This window comes from Ischnura elegans, chromosome 11 (genome assembly GCF_921293095.1).
Source record: "Ischnura elegans chromosome 11, ioIscEleg1.1, whole genome shotgun sequence".
NCBI lineage: Eukaryota > Metazoa > Arthropoda > Insecta > Odonata > Coenagrionidae > Ischnura > Ischnura elegans.
Window position 1 is genome coordinate 15,984,844 of NC_060256.1, and position 24,036 is coordinate 16,008,879.

General features: G+C 37.0%; 1 protein-coding gene across 5 annotated transcripts in view; it reads left to right on the top strand.

The window, feature by feature from the left end:
* Nucleotides 1-24,036, top strand: part of LOC124167949 (nephrin-like) — a 567,792-nt gene that overhangs the window by 50,855 nt on the left and 492,901 nt on the right. For all 5 annotated transcript variants that reach the window (XR_006866796.1, XM_046546015.1, XM_046546016.1 and 2 more), the window contains exon 3: nt 10,243-10,356. Coding sequence is in view for 4 of the 5 variants with exons in the window: in XM_046546015.1 (XP_046401971.1) it covers nt 10,243-10,356 (114 nt within the window). In the remaining variant the exon portion in view is untranslated. The remainder of the gene's footprint in view (nt 1-10,242; nt 10,357-24,036) is intronic.

Sequence of the window (24,036 nt, forward strand, 5' to 3'; positions counted from 1 at the left end):
CTTTTAACTGATATTACCGATCACACAAGATCATTAAAAATGTATAAAGATTGCAATTTAGCCGGTTTTTCAGAGTTGTGTCATAATAACTTAAGGTAATATTTTAGTCTAAAATACATGTTTGATTATGCAGCTCTTTCTTTGTTTATATATGATATAATAATATTTAAACAACCCAGAACTCACCGCGGAGAGGTGGCTGCACTTTGAGTTTACCCACACCCTCCATCCATCCAACCAATGAGTGTTACTGCTTCTACAATATTAAAATTTTTTGTCCCTCTTTTAAATTTTAACTTTTGAAAACTACTTTGTACTGCAATTTAGTGGTAAGTCTGGCATAATGGATCTTGATTTGAATTAGCCCTAATAAATCCATCTCTGGATCGATAGCCACAAAGCTTAAGGGATGCCTCCGTTCCCAATTTCACACACGGCTCCATTGCTTGCGTGTGATATGGGAAGTTATAATATCCCAATCTTGTTTATCGCCAGATTCAATGAAGGAAGGTATTTCTTCATTAGTGATTATTCTCATAAGAAGAGGTGGAGTAGATAGTTTGACTACATTCCAGTCAATCAATTCTATATGGTCAGTTATTTCGAAGTTCATGGTAGGAGTGATGAAGTTTACGATAGGTTTGCCTTTTGATTAAGTCTGTCTGGCTTTAAATACTCTTATTAGCCCTAGCTCTATAATGTGCCTTCTGTAATCAATAACCATCGCCATCAATACATTTTTTCCTTGATCAAAGTTAGAGTTTCGTTCAATAACAACGAAAACTACTTTCTTTCAATATCCAGGTATGTATCGAGAGGTTTACTTTGCTCTGTTCACACGAGCCATCTAGCATGTGAAAATGGTCCAGTATCCCGGTTTGCTAAGTCATTTGGAAAGTCGCCACTTGTGATTGCTTGACTAATGTCAATAAGGTATCTTTGGTCCTTGCTCAAAATTCATCTATCAACTTGTAGAATTTCGCATTCAATTGTTTGGAAATGCAGTTTGGAAGCTTTCCATAACCATTCATATTAGTCCAATTGGCCCACTAAATGATTTTTGGCCACTTGTTTCACCATCTAAATACTGAAAAATATGACTAAAGTAATTCAATGAAATGAAGTAACCCAACTGCCCACTGCAGCGGGTGTCATTGGTGTTTTACGCGCTTTCTAATAGTACAACCTTTCCATCTAATGTTGATGTTCGTGCCATCACAGCAAACTAACTCTAAGAGCTTTAATGATACTCCTTAATCACAGAGATAAGATAGTATGGAGACCACTATATCTTTAGCAGACCCGGAGCTTGGAGAAACATAAATACACAAAAGCCGGTTCTTTTATTAGAGAATGGTGTTCCGCTATAACTGTCCGACAGTACTCCTTCGATTCAATCATTTCTATTACTATGGTATTGTCTACCCTTCCGTCAAAGTATAACCGTGTAGCTCACTTAAATCAAGATGGATTTGCTGTAAATCGTTTTTAATATTTTTCTTTTCCTTTTTTGATCTACATCGGTCAATGAACTTAGAAGTATATTCTTCAGTTATAACACCAATGTCTGCAAGTACACTTGCAGCAGCTGTATGGTGAGACACCCCGTATTGATCACAATGAAAAGCTGTACTTTGGAATTTTACCCTCATTTGCCATGGTGATTTAAATTTTTTTGGATGTACTAGGCATGTAGTCTCCCTAGTCAACAAATTTCTCCTTGATTGTTGAACTTTGCGTTGCGTCATTTAAAACCTCAACATCTTCACTTTCGGTTTCAATAGGGTTAACATGCTGCCTTTTTAAAGTGCAATTTTGCCTTTCAATTCTATTGGTCAGTTTTATTGTCATTTTTGATCTAAAGAGATACTTAAAACTTCTCAAAAATTATCCTCATGTAATTATTACAAAAATCTGAAAAATAGGCGAAATTGCAATATTTATACATTTTTAATGATCTTGTGTGATCGGTAATAACAGTTAAAAGCCAATAATAAGCCAGACTTTCCAAATGACTTAGCAAACCGGGATACTGGACCATTTTCACATGCTAGATGGCTCGTGTGAACAGAGCAAAGTAAACCTCTCGATACATACCTGGATATTGAAAGAAAGTAGTTTTCGTTGTTATTGAACGAAACTCTAACTTTGATCAAGGAAAAAATGTATTGATGGCGATGGTTATTGATTACAGAAGGCACATTATAGAGCTAGGGCTAATAAGAGTATTTAAAGCCAGACAGACTTAATCAAAAGGCAAACCTATCGTAAACTTCATCACTCCTACCATGAACTTCGAAATAACTGACCATATAGAATTGATTGACTGGAATGTAGTCAAACTATCTACTCCACCTCTTCTTATGAGAATAATCACTAATGAAGAAATACCTTCCTTCATTGAATCTGGCGATAAACAAGATTGGGATATTATAACTTCCCATATCACACGCAAGCAATGGAGCCGTGTGTGAAATTGGGAACGGAGGCATCCCTTAAGCTTTGTGGCTATCGATCCAGAGATGGATTTATTAGGGCTAATTCAAATCAAGATCCATTATGCCAGACTTACCACTAAATTGCAGTACAAAGTAGTTTTCAAAAGTTAAAATTTAAAAGAGGGACAAAAAATTTTAATATTGTAGAAGCAGTAACACTCATTGGTTGGATGGATGGAGGGTGTGGGTAAACTCAAAGTGCAGCCACCTCTCCGCGGTGAGTTCTGGGTTGTTTAAATATTATTATATCATATATAAACAAAGAAAGAGCTGCATAATCAAACATGTATTTTAGACTAAAATATTACCTTAAGTTATTATGACACAACTCTGAAAAACCGGCTAAATTGCAATCTTTATACATTTTTAATGATCTTGTGTGATCGGTAATATCAGTTAAAAGCCAATAATATGCATATATAAATAATAACCTATGCTAATTGTAATCATTCTTTGCTACAGCGTTAAAAGGTATTAATTTAATTTAATTTTTTTACAACGAAAAAAAAAAAACATTTTTTTTTTCATTTTTGTCATTTTTTCAGGTGCTTTGCGGGATCGGAAGATGACGTCCGATTTTAATAATTCTTTTTTTGTTTTTCTTGTACTAACGTATCGCAACTTTTCCGCACTATTACGACACGAAATTTGGAACTTGAGTTTTTTCGCACCACCCTATTATACAAGCGATGTCTTTGAAGTCACTAACGCTGCGATACAAGAGGTATTTGTCTCTGTTCTCGTGCAAAGGGTTAATTGATTGAATAAAACGAGCCTGATTTTGGTGCAGTACGCGTCGTTATCTTCATGTGGAATCATAGCCTGTCTGACGCATCCGAGACTGCAGTTGAAAACTTAAAGCCAACCGTCTCGGAACGTATTTTGTTCCCGAGCTGAAAGTTCATCCCGAAAGGTTTGGAGCCGAGTCAACCGTTAAAATCGTTTCACCACGCGACCCGGCTGAACCCAAACAGCAGAGCGGAAGTAGGAGGGGGGGGGAGACAAACAAATGAAGAGCAGTCGCCGGCAAAATCAAATTGCTCTCGTGACAATCTTCCAAGAGACTTCTTCACTTCAGTTGCTCCCTCTGAAGGTTCTCCGTGTAATTCCAGGCTTCCTTTCCCGGCAGTTGGCAAGTGGATTTCAAACTCTTAATGGGGGGGTCTCTTCTGTGACGATTCAGCGGCTCATCTCGCTTCTTGTGTTTTCCTCTGTTTCAGACAGCTTTCTTCGTGGATTTAGACGATTAGGACTCAGCCTTTTGTGCATTGGATACAGGAGTATCGTATCAGCACATTCGTTGCTGTAGCAGTGGATACTTTTATTTGACTGACATATCGTAAAAATAAATTTTATCATCAGTATTCTTTAACTTCTTTATTTCTTTTGCTTTAGAAAAATGTACAGTCAAAACTCTACTAAAAAGATGAGCATTTGTGTTCGTATAAACCGTGGGATTCCATATGACCGACCATCACAACCTCCTTTTTCTCTAATTTACGTGTATTTTAATGTTTTATATTTCAATTATCATGCCAATTTACCATCCCGTAAGAATAATTGCGCGGTTTTCAAATCTTCTACGGTAGGCTTGCAGGTAGATACCGTCTCCTCTATTCTGTCCTAACCTCTGGTGGTCAACATATCTCCGCAACAATAAATATCAACTTGATTTTTTTCTGATTTGATGTTCATTATATTTTATTTTCAGGTAGTGTCTCTATAGAAAATATGTATTATTGAAATTTGTTAGCTATCCTTCAAAGTGTGCATTTTAATTTTAGCTTTACCATCTGTCCCACTGCAATTTAACAAACTTCAATTGCTCACTGAAATTTTTCAATATTTGGTACCATAGCAATCCAAATCCCTCTAATTATGTCTCTATCTCTCATGTTATTCTTACATCGGCAGTTATTTAATTCAAAGATTCTAAATGTTATGAGTCCATGCATTAGTTTTTTTATTTAATACCTGATAGACCGCCACACTGCATTTTAACCAGGTTGCGTTGGTTTTCATGCAACAAATTTTAAGGGAAAGATTTGTGCTTCTCCAAATAGCGATAAACTTTAGGTTTGTGTGGTATTTAATAAAGTATTATTTATAGTTTAACTCTCTTCTGTCACCGTAGCCGTGCGCATTTATAAATTTATTCCAGAAAATGAAGATGATACCTCAGTTTCCTTCAAATAATGTTTAATTCCATTCTATTCAAGGGAATAGAACGCAAAAAAAAATTTCGTCGGTGGTAAATTATTACACTGGCATAAGTGCTGCTTGGTTTTCTTCAAATTTAATGACCTCATGCAACGGCTTTCATACCTTGGTATTCACCGCTTGAGATAGAAAATTATTATAGCTGTCTGCTACCAGCTTCTGCCAGATTTTAAAGCAAGCATTAAGAAAGCATTTACAAAAATATTTGCGAAATAGACGGATAAATAGTGCTTTCTTTATATTTTATGTCTTATTTTCCGCTATTATCGGCAAAAATGTCCACTTAAAACTATTTAAAAATAGTAATAACAATGAAATTCCTTAATGTGGTGATGTATACATTAGAGAAAATGGACTATTCTTTGAGTAATAAATGGTTGCAATGAGTAAGAAAAAAATGTTTTGGCCTTATAGTATGCGCTGCAAATATCCTTGAGAAACGACTTGAAGTTTTGCTAGAGGTTTAAGATTCGCATAATATTATCTGTACTGATGCCAGTGTTCTGAATTTTAATGGACTGCTTTTGTATTCTTGCGTAGACGAGCGCGCATTCTGAGCTTCGCTCGAGACTCGGAAGTTATGCACCCATCTCATTCAATGTACTTTGTGCTTGTACCACCTCTCTCTCTCTCTGGTCGTGTTTGAAATTGGATGTATCTTGCATGATAAGGCCTTCAAAAGCGTCTAGCAAAACATGGATACGCTCGGTAGTGAAGTCTAACTACTACTTCGGCGTTACGTCTAGCCCTGGGGTTGTTGTGTATTGCCTAATAGTATTATTTAAAAATGCGCTGAAAAAGTCTCCCTTCGGAAGAAAGCATGCATGTAAAAATTGCAGGTGGCATGTTGAACGTTTTAAAATATCTTTTAATGGCAAAATGTTTAACTTTTATGGCCTTTATTATTTTTTAATATTTTTTGTGTTTAATTAAAGCGTTTAGTGGTGCGTTTTTAGTATTCTATCCATTTATTTAAACACACAAATTGTTTCAAAAATAGCGTCCACCTTCTTCTATCGTGACCATTTTTTTTCTACTTTTTTAGGATCCCGTTCGTCAGAGTTTTTATAAATTATTTAAGGCATTAATTTGGGTACTCGTGTGAAAAAAATGGTTGGTTTTCCATTAAAATAATGTATTAGCTTGCCAATGACATTAATGAAGTCGAAATTTTCCCCTCAGGTCTGGTTAAAAAAGTTTTATAGCTACAATTATTTTAGATACTCGGTAATTATAAAATTATGTTTTAGAATTCAATAAATTGCACCGAAAAATAGTGAGGGAGATCATTTCAGAGGCAGGATTGGCCTTCTTTCTGTCATGAGAAATTATATTTCAATGGCTGCCTTTTCGTACCTATCATTTCATATCATTTCCAAGCTTACATATCCCTTACGAGAGTTGACTCCGGGAAAGCAATTCGGTTAGAGACGTTAATTATTTATCTATTCAAATATGAACCTTACCTTACAAAATTTATAATTTTACCAATGACATTAATGAAGCCGACTTTTTCCGCTTAGCTCTGGTTTAAGATAATTTTGTTGCAGAATTTTTTAGATACTCGGTAATCATTAAACGGTATTCTAGACTTCATCGAATTGCAAGAATTTGTGAGGGAGATTATTTTAGAGGCAGGATTGGCCTTCTGTTTTCCATGAGAAATTATATTTTAATGGCTGCCTTTTCGTACCTATCATTTTCAATCCAAGATTACGTATCCTTTACGAGAGTAGATTCCGGGAAATAAAATCGATTAGAGACTTAATTATTTATCCTTTCACGTATGAACTCCACCTTTGTAAACGGTTGGGAAATAGAAGCTTAGAAATTTCTTGAGAAAAGCATATTTTTGTTTGAAGTTTCGTAATATTGTCCTCAGACTATATCTGATGAGTATGAGTTGAAATAAAGTGCACATTCTTGCATCAAAATGAGTGTTTCGGACTAAAATTGCACCCCGAGCGTGGGTTTATACAGTTATATCAACGTCGATCATGACAATATTTAATGTTTGAAAAACAACGGCATTCAGAAATAATTATGCGTAGTAAAGCTTCACCAAAACCTTTTAACTTACATTATTGGCCATTAATTACGAGCTATTATCAAGGTCCATGATGAATTTGACAATGACTTCCAATGAGTTAAAACCTGAGTCTGAAAATTTCTGCAGAACATTATTTTTTGAAATCATTTCCAAGTGTCACAAGACATGGCCTTATTAATTTTCATGAGTAGCATGGACTCTTTACTCACAATACATAAACCGATAGTTACTTTATAGATATGCTTCCCTTAAAACTACAAATGGAGAGTGTGGATGAACCATGGAACCGGATATGTAATCATATTATGAAAAGGCATGTAATGTATTATACGTTGAAAAATATATTAGATAACTGCGTTCGACATTCGCACTTCAAAAGCTAGTAATTTTATTGGGCACTGCGTATAATGCTTTTCAGTGAGGAGCGAACGTCACCCCAACGTTGGTTTATTTGTGGATAGTGCTGTGAGTTCCGGACACGTCTCGTCAGTTAAGCCTCATGATCCTTTAGGAACCTCCCGATAAGGGAGCGAGCTAACGGCGTCGCCCGAAGGGGTCGTTCTGTTGCCGCCGTAGCTGCGGGGTGTTGAGCGCTCGTGTGATCCATCATAGGGGACGCTGTGCCCGCAGACGGCATGGAATCCAATTCGACTAAAACACCGAGGAACCCAACACTTCTCCCGGTCCTTCTTCAAAAACAGCGCCCTCTCCAAACTACAACTCTTCTCTCCCCTTATCCCCTTTTAAAAACTGGCGTGTGCGATAAATCGGATGATGGGCCTGTATTCAAACTGGTAACGCTGCACTCTGGGGGGAAACTTCCTGAAGATTCGTGTGTTATTCCAGAAATTTTCCCTAAAATATTATGTTTTTCCGTCCGCCAACACTCCGCGCCTATGCATGTGTGAAAACGGAGATTAACGCGATGTGCGACGAAGTTCTTCATTTTCGGTTACTATCGCGTTAGTTGCTGTGGCGATGACAACATCTCTGTCACGATTGCTTCAGTTTGGTCGAGGAAATTGTCCGAACAGACAATTTTAATCGCGAAAATGGATACCATCTAGATGTCCATTGGAGGAGATTACTCTAACGGACGCTGGCAATAGTGAAGAACTTCTATGCTTATCGTTGGAATATCTTTTGCTCTCTCTAGTTGTCATCCTCAAGTCCACTGATGAAGAACCTGTCAGGCTGACACTTTAGCTTCTCAACTCCGCGGAACCCTTCATTTTAAGTTAAAATATATTTTAATTTATAATACTAAATGCGCATGAGTGAGTTTGAATGGGGAGTGTAGGGACCGCTTGTGTAAAGTAGGTATTATATTACGGGAGTTGGAATTCCAGGTAAATGATTTGGTCATCCCGGAACAAAAACCGCCGATAAGTTTAGTGGTACAAGGTATTGTGCTGGCGTCTCTACTCAGAATGTGTGTTTTTCATACACGTGTTGCTTAGTGTGAGGCGGGCTATACCAACATTATTTCAAGCCGAGCGAGAAAATTAAAATACTAACTTAAATGGAATGAAAATGAATGAAAAATACTAACACAACACGTTTGCTTTGAGCTGGATAAATTTTACGGCTCATTAGACAAAACCCTGGTCAACATTTCTTTCAGTTTAAATTTGATAATCTGACCTCCGTATCCTGTGAGATGACATTTTTATATTTTAGAAACAGGAAAACGTTTAATAATATTTACCGTATGCACTAAGAATATGTCAAGTTGATGGATCAACATTTAAGCGAGCAATTTGTGACAAAAGAGGGATGTATACAACCCGTTTAGACGGAAATATTATTTCTCTTTGAACTTCGAGGGTGTTCAATTTTATCTTCACTCCAGGTGGGTCAGTTTTTAATAATTTCATCAATTAATTAATTTCAGTTACTTATGTTATTGCGTTGAATATTATTTTATTTTAATTTGGAGCTCTTCTTCTATTAGGATAGCTGGGATGATTATAAAATCATCTGCAAATCCTCTGGCAGAATTTTTTTTTTACTTTTAGACACCTCCCGTAGTTGTTGTAAAAATGTATATGGACGTGATACTGCGTCTTTAACTCTCTGTACGTGTCAAAGAACCATTCTGGGTGCCTACTATTTTTTGGAAAATTCTGGCAAGGGATGCGTTACTCTTCGGAAGGATTTTGGAGTGAAACGTCCTTCTCTGTTCCGGGGAAAAGGGAATAGTTTTCTGCTTTTCCGTGAGGCCTCAGAGGTTTTAAGCGGGCGGTTTGGAAGGCTCCGCAAGTGGTCCCCTGTTCTCAGGAAGAACTCAACACCCCCTCGTGAGAGCGACGACGACGGATCTTTCTTGGTGAGGTGCCATTGCGGAGAGGAATTCAACTTTGGCCCGAGTTTAAGTCTGAGGGTGCGGGCGGGTGTCGCCCTGGAGGTGAAGGACAGGGTTTGGCTCCTGGGTGTGGTGTGGGAGCCACTATCCCCTGCTCTTGGTGCCTGCGCCTCAAGCAGCTTAAGTGACGAAAGTTTTCCGGTCGCCCGACCGTAGTGGAGTGGTGTATGTGGGTGCTTGCTACTTTTAACTCACCTACCTTTTCCTGGGGTATCGCGTCATGTATTTTTTTAAGTTCCGCACTTTGCCACGGCATTTTTGAAAGTTCATCCGGTTAGCCATTGCCGGATTGACAAGTCCCTGCCATGTGAGTGGTTGAAATCAGCGCCAGTCATCTGCAGCGGGTTCATTGGTTGAAAGTGGCACAAGCGGTAAATTCAAAGGTGTGGATCAAGGAATGCATGGGTACGCCTTCGAGAGTATTCCGTGGCTGGCTTAAACATTGTATCTTGCTCATGCGGAATTATCCGATGAAATAAATTAACTTTGTGTTCCCATACAAGTGACTCTACGGTCAAAATGATATTAAGTAATGAGTAAAATAGACGTATTTGCAAATGTATTCAATTCTTATTATATACCCCGCGTCTTAATTTAATTCTAGATGATTCCACGCGTGAATTATTATTGATTATTCAGCTTTAAAACGGTTATTAGCTTACAACACTTAAGTGCACGATTTTTATGAAAACTGACCCGTTTGTTTACGAAAAAATCACGAAAAACACCTTTTTATCCCAGAAGTCCTATCAAAAATTCCCTTAAAAGGAAGTATTTTTTAAATTACGTATTTATATTGCAATCCATAGTTTATAAATACAACCCCTGGGCGAAGCAGCGATGGCTGTAGGAGTCTTATATAACTCATTAATGTAATCCCTTCAAGGACAATTTCCATTCATGTTTGTTATGGCTGTGCATCAATGTTATGATTCATTAAAATCCCTTACCTATTTATGAATCCCATGATATTATCCCTTACCCAATACCAACCATATGTGTAAGTGCCCGCACCTGTATTTTAGTGGTGGTTGGCATTTGAGAGTACCTGTGGCTATAATCACGAGTATGGTATTGATAAATAAACACCTTCTCCCTTTCTTTTGCAGTCCCTCCCGAGTCGCTGTCCATCATTGACGAGAAAGGCACGACGGTGCAGCATTACATCATCGGCCCGTACAACGAAGGATCGACCGTCGAGATCACGTGCATAGCAACGGGAGGTGAGTGAAACCTATCCTCTCTTTACTCAAATTTAAAGGTTTCTGGTTTCCTCTTCCGGGGTTAAAACCCTGGAATAGATGTGCTACAGCCTTCCGCTTTATCCGGTCTTGGGCTGATCTTTTCACTTCTCTATATGATTGACATCTTGGGTCCCATGAAGTATAGTTTAGGTCTGTCCTTACTATGTCCTATTTTTTCCTTCTTCAGTGCCTTCCAGTATGGCTTTGACCGAGCTTTCATGTCGGATTACGTATCCAATCCAGGCGTTCCTTCTCTAATTAAGCATTCTAGTTAGACACCGTCTTTCTCCTTTCCCTCCACCTCCTCGTTCACCATGGGTATTTTCAGCATTTTATTGTAACACCATGTTTCAAAATTCTCTCTACAATCCTTATCTTTCTTGCTAAGTGACTTAGTTTCACTACCATTGAGCAAAACTATCCATACTTTTCGGCATAAATTTTGGGAAGAACGGAATGGGGAAATAAATTTCATTTTGTAAGCTCCACACTAAATATTTATCAACACCAAACACTGATTCAATACTGTTATATCATTATTAGCGTTACGTGAAAATCGCATATGCGATAAATGCGATATTGATGCGATGCACGTGAATAAATGCTACATAGGCATGCATGACAGGACATTTATGCTATTTAAACCACAAATTTGCCTTTTTGATGGCAAAATTGGTAAATTCCTAGCGCTCCGCCGACACTTACCACTTATTGGCTAGGACTCCTTGGGCGTGGGAAAGCTACACTTGTTCATTATTGATGTTCAACTAGTGTAAATGATATTCAGGCTACTAATATCATTTTTAATTATTTGCTTTATGTCTTATTCCTTAAGTTATTCTTGTCTAACCCATTATTTTTTAAACTATTCCGTATTTTTAAAATAACTATGTTTCATAACACTTTTCCGTTAACTACAAACTATGCATTCTGAAAATAAAGAAAAAATAGATGTATCAAAATGCTATTAACTGCAATTGTGAGTGCTACAAAATTAAAATGAAAGTTCTATTTTCACGTATATCTAATCATTATCAATGAAATAATTATTATCAATGAACAAATTAATTCTGTAAGCACCGGATAGCCAGATGGCGTGAATTAGTGGGGGGAAGGGAAGGAAACGAGAAGTGAGTATTTCTAGTTAAATCGGGTTTGTAAGGTGAGGAGCAGGATTAGTAAGGAAGACGGGCTTAAACTCAACTGTGATGTCAATACAGGGACAGCACCCCTCTGAGATTTCATAATTTGTCAATAAGACTGTTATTAATTGAATTGTAAGAATGTTTTCTTTCATAATGATGCAAAAATGTCGAAACCATGGTCGGTGTTTACGGCTGGCCGGCTTTCTTTTGAACATTCACTGTGTTGGTGGTGATATAACTCTAATCTGTGGTAACTGGGCCTTCGTTTTTCAAAGAATCCTTCCTTGGTTTGATAGAATTCCGTTTCTATCTTTCCTTTGGCATAAAATGAAGAAATTACCTAGGAGATAACCCCCAATACCTACGCTTATCGAGTGAAGTTTATTTTTAAAAATAACGTAAAAGATTATTGCTTAGATTTGCAATGATTTCTATATCCGAAATGATTTCTTCTTCGTCTCACAACCCTTTCTCTTTTTCTCTCTCTTTCTCCCCAACACGCTCATTTTAACATTGTTTTTTTTTATCTTGCAGACCCCCTCTCCTCTCTTTCCCGCCTTTTTCCTCTCGGCTTGCCCCGGCTATTCATCTCGACTGCCCTGCCCCCTGACGTCGCCTTTGCATAACACATGCCTCGCCAGCTCCCCCACCCTCCTCTCCTTGGGGCGCTTCTACCCTTGGCACATACCACCCCGACAGAGCGCACCACCGTCCCCAGCCCCCATTCCCACCAACCTCCCTCCCCTAGTACTCCAAAATAACCGAGGGAGAGGACTCTTCATATACTTAACCTGTCGTTCGTGAATGCCCATTCTAGTGAACAGTTCAATATGAACGATTTTTATTGAATATATCATTTGTATGAGGGTCATCTACGCCAACTTGTACTGGAGTTGACCCTTGATCGCTCATATTATGATAAAATTGGTGTATTTGTTTTCCTTACAAAGAAAAATCGTTCAGTTGTTTGAATTATCATATTGAGCCATTCAAAGCAAACTTGGATTTTTGTTGACCGTTGACTGTAATAAATTTCATAGAAATTATTAAAATCGATCAAGATATTCCTTACTTATGGAGAAAAAATTCGGGAGTAATCATTTGCTTGATATATATCAGACTAAATATGCGTTGAGTTATTAACATATCAGCTCTGTAACACTTTCCATTTTAATCTATCGAGTTCCAAAAGTTCATTTTAGAGGATGTGAAGTGGCTAGTTTCATTTCGAATTTATCTGAGTTTTACATAAGTATAATCAAGTACGAATATCTGGAGATGAGAAATCCAAAGCTACAATTACCTATGTCCCATGGATGTTCATTCAAAGTGAACTGCATGCATTGAATATTTAATTCATTATTTATGATCAGATGAAATAATCGAATGATTCCTCTTTATTAAGAGAACCGATGTATTTGATTTGCTACAGCGGGCTAAGATTCCTTTGAATTGTGGCACATCGGCTGGGTAAACATTTTCGTTTTATTTTCATTTATTGCTTCAGAAGTAGTTATTTCATCATGAATTTATAAAAGTTTATTTCATGCTAAAATTAGGAAACCATGTCTACAAGTCTTATCTAAAACCAGATCCCTTATATTTTTGGCTATCTAAAAATAAATTTAATTATTACCCTTTTACCTACCTCTACGAAGTACTGTAGTTCCCCATTCCACAATATTAGCGGAATTTAGGAGGTTTCCATTCTTATAAATAATGAGGAGGTTTCCCAACGCATAATTTACCATTAACATTTGTGTTCTTTTATCATGGATGTATCGAACTTCCACAAAATCGACCCTGAAACAATTTATACGATAGTAATAATGGATGTAAGATTTCACCACACGGGAAAATCTTTTCATTGGTCAGATATCCATATTAATTCCAGATAAAAAGTGCATTATACTACTAATTGTTGCAAAACTCATCCATTTATTTATCACTATCATATTTCCATCTATAGATACTATACATATATGTTTCCATTAATTTGGTGCTACCATCTCATTATATCAACAGTTTAAATTTTAAAGAACCCAATCATTGCCCTGAACCGAATCCCAGCATTCGCAAGCAACCCTCCTTTCTGTATACCATCAACTCTTTTTTCCTCCCCCATTTCCTGGGCTTACGGGGAAATCTGTGAGCCGGGCGAAATTTTGCCTCCGCCCACAGTGCATTAGCCGAGGCGATGGATGGGGGTCAGGGAAAGGAGCGCCCATCCATGGCCGGTGAAAAATCTCGCTTTTTCCCCCCCACTACACTGTGGAAGGATTGTTTGAGTAATTATTACGTTATTCTGCTCCCTTATTAAAGCGTGCCTGTAACGCTAGAATAAAAAAATTGAGTGTACGAATTATCGAAAGTGTTGTCACGAACACATGGTTGCATTAAGGATTTGAGGTGTGATTATATAATTGCTTCACTCGTACCTAGTGATACATATTCATCTAGGTATTCAGGAGACAGTACCTCTGATACTTGCATTTTCTCTTTTTTTATGCAGTTTCATTGTATGATGGAAAGATTAGTTAATGGTATTGATTGAATTGAAGATTACAATCAGAAATTATTACATTAATAACAGAGGTAACATTTTAAACTGACGATTAAAATGAAATAACTAAACTTTAATTGCCATATTTAAATGCCTCCATTAAATTCATTAAGTCACTCCACGTATCTGCTGAAAACTTTGGAGTTTCCCAGTTTTTTTTTTAAGCCATACTCCATATGACACAATTAGGACGGTCTCATGGTACTGCATTCCCCAAAGAACTTCATAAAACCAGAAGCTTAAAAGGGATCAATCATAAAATTTCGTTGTTGTAGTTCTAGTTACATTACAGCTATCGGCACATTTTATGCAACTTTTGAACCTGTCCTTAGACTGAAATGCAGGAGTACCCATTGCATGGTAATTTTTTAAAATTTATATCTTTGATTACTTACCACAACAAAATAATGTAGAAAGGATGAGAGATATTAAGGAGTGCTTGCAGAAACAGTGAGTACATCGCTAAGAAGTAATTGTTGCATCTTTGAAATTATGACGACTGCAAGTAAGTACACTAAATATCCCAGTCAAATTTTACCCATTCACTTGCTTAGTGATTCAATCCAAACTACTATTGATGAATATAAGGTTGCTTTGCTTAGATGAGGGTAGAGATCACCCCGGACAAGGCATATGAATTTAACACATTGTGGGTAGGGAGGCTAGTTTCTTTCCCAGGGCCATCTCGCTTTCTGAGAATTTTGATTTGTCTTACGGCATTATAATTTAACTGAGGCCCTGAAGATTCGTCCAACATTTGAACCCGGTACCCCTCAATCAGCATACAAGTTCTGTACCCATTAGGATAACACACTCTCCTTATATTTATTTATCTAGTAACCTTTTAATCAAACTCATGAGGGTACCCTATAATTATTGTGCTGTATATCTCTTCGACTTTGAAAATAATTCATGAGCTAATGCGAGTGTTGCGTTGCCTTAGCTTGACCAAAATGACATTCGTCCTAATGTGGTCTGAATTAGATGTCACTCAAGTTCGTTCTGTTTATCAATAATCTGGACCAAATAGCCACCCTGAGAGTGAATTTGTGCATTAGTTAATCTTTAATTCGATTTTAGATTTTCCCATGTTGAATTAATCGCATGTCAGTTTTTTAATCTCTAATTTTGGGTATTACAGGTAGTAGTTCATAGCATTCAAGATATTCAAATTACTTATTTTTTTTAAATAATTTCATAAGCTACCGTAAATGGTGGAATATTGAGGTAGTTTTAATTTATATTACATAAACTCCTCTGAGGAAATAATACCTGCTCTTGTATTGATAGTATTTGGCTGGAAGGAAAGTACGAGTGTTACTCAAGTAGGGACAAAATTGTCCAAGGCTTTGAGTTTTGGGGCTATTTGGCAAACAAAAAAAAACATGAGCCTAAGCACTCAAAAACTGTTGATAAAACAATGAAATAAATTATTAGTACCAATAAATACTGAAAATATTGCTTTAAGAGGCAACGTTTTATAGAATTTAATACAGGTTACATTTGAAATTAATACTGTACGAGATATATCCTTTAACCGATTGCCATGGAATTTTTGGAAGGGCTTGAAATAGATTTGACAGACGTCATCTGGGGAAAATTTGAATGAAATCTACTCCTAATTTAGTCTCCTCAGTTAAAAATTTCGTGATTGCGAGGAGTGCTCACATACAATAGGATAGCAGTAAACATAGTAGCGGCGACGCAATGCACTCGGCGGATGGTGTTGCGGAAACAGTTTTTCTTGTAAACCGAGTCTCTCTGAAAGGGTCATTGGTACCCAGGTAATGGAACGGCTTTGGGCTTCATTTAAACTTGCATAACAATACGCAAAAGGCCTTTGTGCTTCGTCAAAACCCATTTCAAAAATTGAATTCATTGATATTCAGGGAACTTCATTGATGCTTTTCACCACTCATGGTTGGACACACTTTTTTAACTGTTTGATCTCTTTGTAAAAATTGCAAATTTTACAAAAATCCCCCGCTATGAATAAATAATAGCGCGTAAATGCGACTATTATCCCATTCTTTCTCAAAATAACCTCAAACATGATAAAGAAATGAATTAAATATTCCTCGTGTTTGTATTCCTCTTGAGAATATATAACTGATTTTACAAGCTTTGACGCGGCATATCTTTTGTAGTACATTCGATTCTGAAATTAAACACAAAGGTTTATGTTCTCGCCTTTGATTCGTAATCAAAATACAATGATGTATTATGTAACTCCAACCCCCCTTTGCCATAATCGGAGTCTATGACAAAATGATCCCATGCCTTGCATAGATAATGCCTGCAGTAATAATGGCTCTATGGAATGAATATGACACGTCTAGTGGCGAGTAAGGTGTAAGAAGGATAATTTTGATGAAAGTTTTATTTATTTATTTATTTATTATGTTTAATGTTCGCCCAACATATACATAATTATAGGGCGAACAATACAGGAATATAACTATAAAAAAATTGAAAATAAATTGGTCACAGCCACAAAATAGTAACAACCATGAATTTGATGCGTAGTTTTCCGCGGCGTTGTCTAGATGAATACCGGCGAAACTGTCAGAAAGAAAATCCACGCGGTGAAACCCAGGAACATGGTAACAACCATGATAACAAATGCTGAAAAATATTTACTAAATACTATCACAGTCGTGAAACATATTCTTTACATCTTTTACAATGCAGTATTTCTTTTGGTACAAGTCTAGGTCGTTGAAATTTTTGTTATATAGTACACAAATCCTTCGTATTGGCGTATATGCAAATTATTCTACTCTTGCGATAAAAATTTTGCATAAGTTCGGTAATGTTGTTGTAGTTGCAGTCTTTTTTTTTCCTCGTATAAAGATATGTATCTCTTTCATCCTCTTCCTGCCGATAGTTACGGCAATCATTTCTAGTGCTCACAAGTTTGACTGTTTAGCAATTTCCTGCCTCGGTGACGGCAGGGTGACGTCATCGTCAGCCAAACCGAAGGTCGCGGGTTTGAGACCTGTCCCCGGGCATGGATGCTTGTAATCGTCGATTGTTTTTTGTTTTAGATCCCCGATATAAAGGCCTATTAGACCTGTTTACACGGTGATGAATATGGATAAAGGTGAATGAGATCATTGTTGCCATATCGTGAACAGTAATACTTTATTTTAATACCGTCATGTCTTCACCGGAACAATGAATCCATTCCATTATGATTACCCTTTCTCATTCTGCGGACACAACCCATAGCTTGTAAAAATACGAATTTATTAGTTGAATCGTCTTTCTAAAGGTCCTTTTTGTATCAAATTATTCAAAGATTTTTATTGCATGTAGTGGCGCAATACTTTAGTGGCGGGAACAGTCGTAACGGAAGCAATATCTTGGCCTAGTTCCAAAATCACTTTTAAGGATTCTCGGAACTGTTGAAAAGTTGGGAAGTAAGGCGCAATATTGCAACTGTTCCGAGTACTCGCCCGTGCCGCTGATATATATATATATTTCCGCATGTTCATTCGGAAATAGAAAAAAAATTACGATATTTTCCCTATTCCTGTCGTGGCCTTGTTACATACAGCCGTGATATGGAGCGAAGGACGAATTATGAGGAATGAGTTTTCAGTTGTTATGTTATTTATAAGTGTGGAAATTTTCTGGTAGTTATTCTTTTAGTTAGGGTCGATCAAAATAAAACGGATGATTTTTGGAGATTTATTTTAACGATGTATTTTTGATTCATTGGTTTGTGCGAAAATAAAAATACAGCAACTATTACGTTTTGAAATATTATATTAAACACACAGCAAAATTAATGTTACTTACTTAATTCTCGTTAAAATGAGATATTTTCAATATTTTGGTAAATTTTAGGCTCTATGCGCGACTGAAGGATATGAACCAAAGTTAAAAAATGGTTCAAGCCTCTTTTAAATTATTTTTTAAACTATTACATAACGAAAATATCTAATTCAAAAATTAAAAAATGTAATCGCAACCATTAATTTTTTCGTACTTTTTCAAACTTTAGGGCCTTTTCGCGACCTGGAGGTCTCAATCGATTTCGATTGTCCTTTTTTCTTTTGTTTAGTCTTTATAATTCGCAACTTTTCCGCGCTATTAAAATTTCGAAGTAAAAAAATGTTTTTTTTTTCAACCAAACCTTGTGAAAACACAGGAATATTTATATCAGTTTGAGAGACGAACACTGAGAAATATGAGGGGGGAAAATATTTTATATTTGTAACCTTAGATGGAGGTTCAAGAAGGCATTAAATTATAAATAAGTCACGGTCCTCCTACGCCACCGCCCGTCCTAAGCAAATATTTTCCCCGTTGGAGTCGTTCCTTACCCTTGTGTGAGGAGGCGGAGGGGTCAGGCGGGGGTGTGGAGGTAAACATTTGTTTCGACCAACTTGCGGGGTCAATTAAATAATTTTAGTCCCCATCCCTTCCTTTTCCCACCCCGTCCACCCTCATCCCCTCTCCAAGGGCTTTAAACCCTTCTCCGGCCCGTGGTAGAGCCAAGGGTCTGGGATTTTGGCCCGTAGCCCCGTTCGAACAACCCCGGCGCCACCGTACCCTTTTTCTGGGAGGCGCTCACTCGTTTCCGTTAACCCTTTAGGAACCCTTCCCCACACTAGGTAACCTCCTCACACCCTTTTCTCCTCGCCCAGTCAGGGGTGACCCCTGAAAAGGTCTCAGGGTTCAGGGTTTTTTTCCCTCTCAACCCGACCATAGCCCGCGTGTGCTGCCTCGGCTGCGTTTATCTCCCGGCTGGACCGCTGTCCTCTTGAATTATGTCCCGGGAGCCGGCAGCAGTGGGCCTAACACACCCAAGCCGTCTCAAGCCGCTCCTCGCACACCTAGCCGAGTGCCAGGCAGGGGTGCCACAGCAATAGTGGTACCCGTGATAGGGGCGACTAAAACCCCGGGTGCAGTCGCCGTAAGGGGGATATCGTGCCACCGAGGTACCAACATAACGGATTTTTTTAAAGAGAATATAATCGACGTATTCGGGCGTGATGTATTAGAAGGTTTCCATGATAAAAATAACTTGAGTACTTCTCTAAAATTTATTTAATACACGACGCATTTCAACTCACAGAGTTGAATAAAGTTGTGTTAAATGTTAAACAATGTGTGAACAATGTTAAATGTGTGAACGATGTTAAATAAAGTTGAACCTGATAGCCCTTCTATTAAAGGTGGGAGATAATGGGCGAAATAGCTGAAATAGTGGGTAATCATAGGCAAAATGGCGAAGTAGTGCCCGAAATAGTTCTCTCGTAAACCGATGCAATTATGTCGCATTATGCAGGACATTTTCGCCGTCGACGCTTTCGAACTGTGGATTAAATGAGCTGGAGTTAGGTTTAAGGAAAAACTGGACATATAAATGAGATAAATATGGACGGTTAAGAATGCAGCCTTAAACGTGAAGGGCAGATAATTTTATCAATATATATTATGCTAAGGAATAAAAATGTTGAACCACCTAAAATTACTGGATTAAATGCTAGTTAATGGACATTTTTTTACCTTTGAATGCTATCCATACAATCTTATCAAGTTAGACAACTTTAAAGTTAGCGTTGATTCCTCGTAATTACATCGCTGACTCTGTGGGTGTTACGTATTTATGCTCGATTAATTAAGGCTAACCTTTGCCTTTAAAAAAAGTCCCTACTTGACCGTCAGCCTTGGAAATCTCCATCAAGCTGAACGTGTTTTATATTTCCAAAGGCGTTGAAAATTAAGGAACTCTTACACCCTTTCCATCAAAATTGACTCGTTGTCAGCGCAGAATTCAACCGAATGAATCTTGGAGTTGGTAAGCCTTAAATAACACCAAGTATTTATCGAATAGGTAATTTTATTTTCGCGAATAAATCATAAAAATTGCCCTCTGAGGTTATCCCGTTAGAATTGCCCGTCACCATACTAATATCATTTCAAGCTTCTGAAAAATATTCGTTAAATTATTATATGCTAGGATCAAGTTAAGGAAACACTTCACATCTCATGGTGTTCAAAAGTTTAAATGCGTTTAGACTAATGCTTAAAATGATTATTATCTCAAAAAGGTAAAGAGAGTAGACGCTTAATAGTCGGCAAATATTTTTGTTTTTGTCGAAATTCTTCCCCTTGAAATGTCGAATAAATTTTCTTTTTCAAACAAAGTTTATAAGGCTTCCTTGGTGTCTATGTTCATCTTCATGCATCATTATACCCTTTTCGTTATTTGGAAGAATTTTCTACTAGATTTTTCTCACTTGGCATTAAAGCCGTCCAGAAGATACGAGATGAGCGGGAGTTCCTTTAATTTAGAGCAGAATATAAGAATTTTACTCCTCTCCTACTGCCGAAGACATTATGTTGAGGACAATATATGTTCGCTACGGCTTATGGATTTTATATTTTTTTATTACTTCTAAAAAGTCTTAAAAAATTCAGAGCGGCAAAGCATACATTGATTCACATTCAGCTATTTTTAGAATTTTTGCACGAAGGAACGACGATTTTTTACTTTTTTAACATCTGCCAATATTTTTACAGAGCGCATAGGATTTTGAAGCTTCCATCATTATATGATTATTTTAAGAGTATATTTTTAAAATGTTACATTTTTTATTCTAAATTTGCTTTGCATGAAAGGAGATTTATGTAAAAAAAACGTTCGATTGAATCCTGACGGGTCTCGTGGCCTCTTACGGGGCCAAAAATTTGTGGGTAAGTATATTATTTTATGCTTTCTAAATTCAATCTGTTTGAGGGCCGATTTCACCATCTTATCCTTCTGGACCCTTTACGGATTCCCCTAATTCTTGCTCTAAATGTTACTCAAAATATACAAAGTCACTCAAGTAAAGAAAAGTAAAAATCAGTTTTTCTCAATATTTATTTCTGGAAAAAAGGTTTAATTCTCATACCTATGTAGTAGTTCTAACATGCATCCACGTGCAGTCATAATAATTGAATTCAGAATTTAGCCATAAAATATTTTATTCCTGTACATATTTGCGAGGTTGAATATTTACTTTGAGCTTCCCGAAATAGTATTTTTCCCAGCCTATTGATATCCTCAGAGGCTGTAACAAACTTGCTCTTCCGTTATAGAGCAATTAATTTTTTTGAAACCGCGTTTTATGTTTATCCATTATCGTTATTTAGCCCTGTGAAATATTCAAAAGGTCAAATAGAAATTTCCTCTTTTCTATCCTAAAATCCAATTATGAGAAGGTATATGTCACCGTTCACAAGAGCTTAAATTCATATCAAGATTGATAGTCAAAACGCTTTTAGTTCCGTCGACATTTGTTACCGAAAAAAAATATTTTTTGGGTCAAAGGCCATGTTCATAGCTTTAATATTGATCGAATTTTTAAGTATTCTAAAAAAATAATTTCGTAACCGTCCTTGATGGAACTAAAAGAGTGCTAAATGAAATTTGCGATGACGTTTTATGGGAGGATAAAGTTTATATCTGTCGTAGCACTCATGAAATACAGGGGTCAGACGTTTTTAACTTCATTATTGGGTACAGATAAATTCAGGTCAGATCAGGTGATGATAAATAATGAATTATCAGCTAAATCAAAGATTATTAGTCGCTTAAATATTTAAGTTTAGTCATTTGTTTATAATTATAAGTGTTTAACTAGGCGAATGACAGTTGGCATTCCCAATTTTTGAAGTTTGGCTTGTATACATTTTTTTATAAATTCAATATTTTCCGTTCATTACTTTTGAATTCATTCTAAGTCAACTCTAGTTCGAATAAGTGCTCATCAAAAATCCTGCTTTCAATATTTTAATAGATTTCATACCGCTCCTTTTAATAGGTTAAAAGCACCCTCAAAGATTCAAATCTGACGGCTCCTTTACCTTCAAATCGTGCTTCTTTCATTATAGCTTTGAATTTTTAAAAAACGATAGTAATGTATAAAAACTATGTAAGTGGCTAAAAGAGCATTTTTTGGAACAGCGTCAAAAACTCTTCTACGTTCCAAATTTAAGTTCTCATTTGTTTGTATGTTTATCACCTTCAACCCAATTTTCATTGCATTACCTGACACTAAAAGCTAACCTGCCCAGTGAATCGGGATGACCAGCCAGGCTCCGATGTATGTGTGCTTAACGAGTGCGATGGATTTAATGTCTGCCGTGATATAACGGCCGGACTGCGGAGCGTTCCTCTTTTCAATGGTCGTGGCTAATGAGGAACTGCACGATTCGATAGAAAAATAAAATTCAGCCGTGGCCACGGTGCGCTAGATTTCATTTCACTCGTTCGTTTCAACGGCACTTGGAAAAATAACTGCAAAGCTCCTCGTTCCCTATCTCTATTAAACGAAAAATTGGATAATTGGAAGCTTAGTTTTCCGACAAATTAAGGGCCGAGGATAGTTTTTGACAGCGTTAGAGGCAGAATTTTTGGAGAGAATTCATCTGTCCCATGAAAAACCTAATTGGTCATATTTTATCTCGTATTAATGGTAACCATATCAACTCGAGGGTTTTGTGCACTGAAATATATTTTTTTTCATTATGGTGATCGGGTTATCTACCGAAATTCGCTCGCGTGAGCGGGAAATCAATGCATTGGAATGACTGCCTTTACTTACTAGTAGTAGGCCCGAATTCAGATTATATAGCTCTGAAATAAACCCTTAGAATTAAAAAAAAACTCTGAAAGTACTTTAAACCTCACAAATGATTCCTTAAGTTTGAAATCTACCTTATGGATAGAATGAATTTTGAAGTACCTTGAGTATCATTCTTTGTGATAAGATTATTAAAAGAGAAGTGTCTTCTTTGATTACGGAAAGGCTGAAACGATCAATGATGCCTTAATTTGGTCAAGTAATCTTTTTATTCAATGTAACCATTGCTAAACTTGACAAGGATAAAGAAAGCATCTTATGTGGGATAATATTTTACCGGAGTTCCAATTACCTGCCCTGTGGTGAAGCCTACGCTGATACTTCAGAGCCACACGGAAAATGTGTTATCAGGGACTGCTGCAGCCTGCTTACATCTATACTGAATAATTGTCCCTCGGTCTAAATTTCTACAAATGCACACTCCTCTTTATAAGCTCTGTTGATAACTAGGCTTGGTTATTTGCATATTGCTCGATCACTCATGATGATTGAATATAAATGAAAATTTTTTTTCAACGTGAGGTTTTTAAACTTTTCTCAGGTTTCCGTCGGGGTGAGATATTTGAGAAGACTGCACGAAGGAAACAATGTTGTCCTAAGCCGATATTCAAGCCCGAATCTTCCGATTTGGTGTCTAGTGTTCTACCACTTCTACTTCCAAAGAGTTGTGTTGGCAACTCGTTGAAAATCAAAGTTTGGTTAATATTTTTTATATTTAATTTAAAATTTTTAATTTATCAGCGGAATGGCTCGCACGGATATGCTAATTTCCACATACAAATTGTATAGTCCTTTTCCAAGGTTACTTCACTGGTTGCGGACTAATTGCACTTATTTTTACATAAGAGGCTAATCTCCACTCCGCATTTCGGATAAAATAAAAGCGGAACGTCACTTTAGTTATGACACTTTGCTTCATTCCAGGTTATGACGTCGCGAAAAATTAAGCAGAATGAATTTTGCTCTCCGTTCTCACGAAGCGAAGCTCACTGCGTTCCTTTCATAAGCGAAGCCTGATTTCATCGGAATGACTGCTGATATATCTAAATGCGAGATAACCAACGTTGCCAAAACACTCGAATTGCGAGTTGGAAGTGAATCCACTCCTAATTTTGCCTGATTAATAAATTTCAAAATAATAAATAAAATCATAGAAAAAATAAAACGAATGGCAATCTGGCAACACAAGTGACGAGTAATTGGGACGTTGATGGTTCGGATGAAATCGCAAATGAAAAGGGTGAAGAGATTGCGATGGAATAGGCCGGCCGGAGTTGGGATATGCTTGTTTTTTTTAACGTGCGTT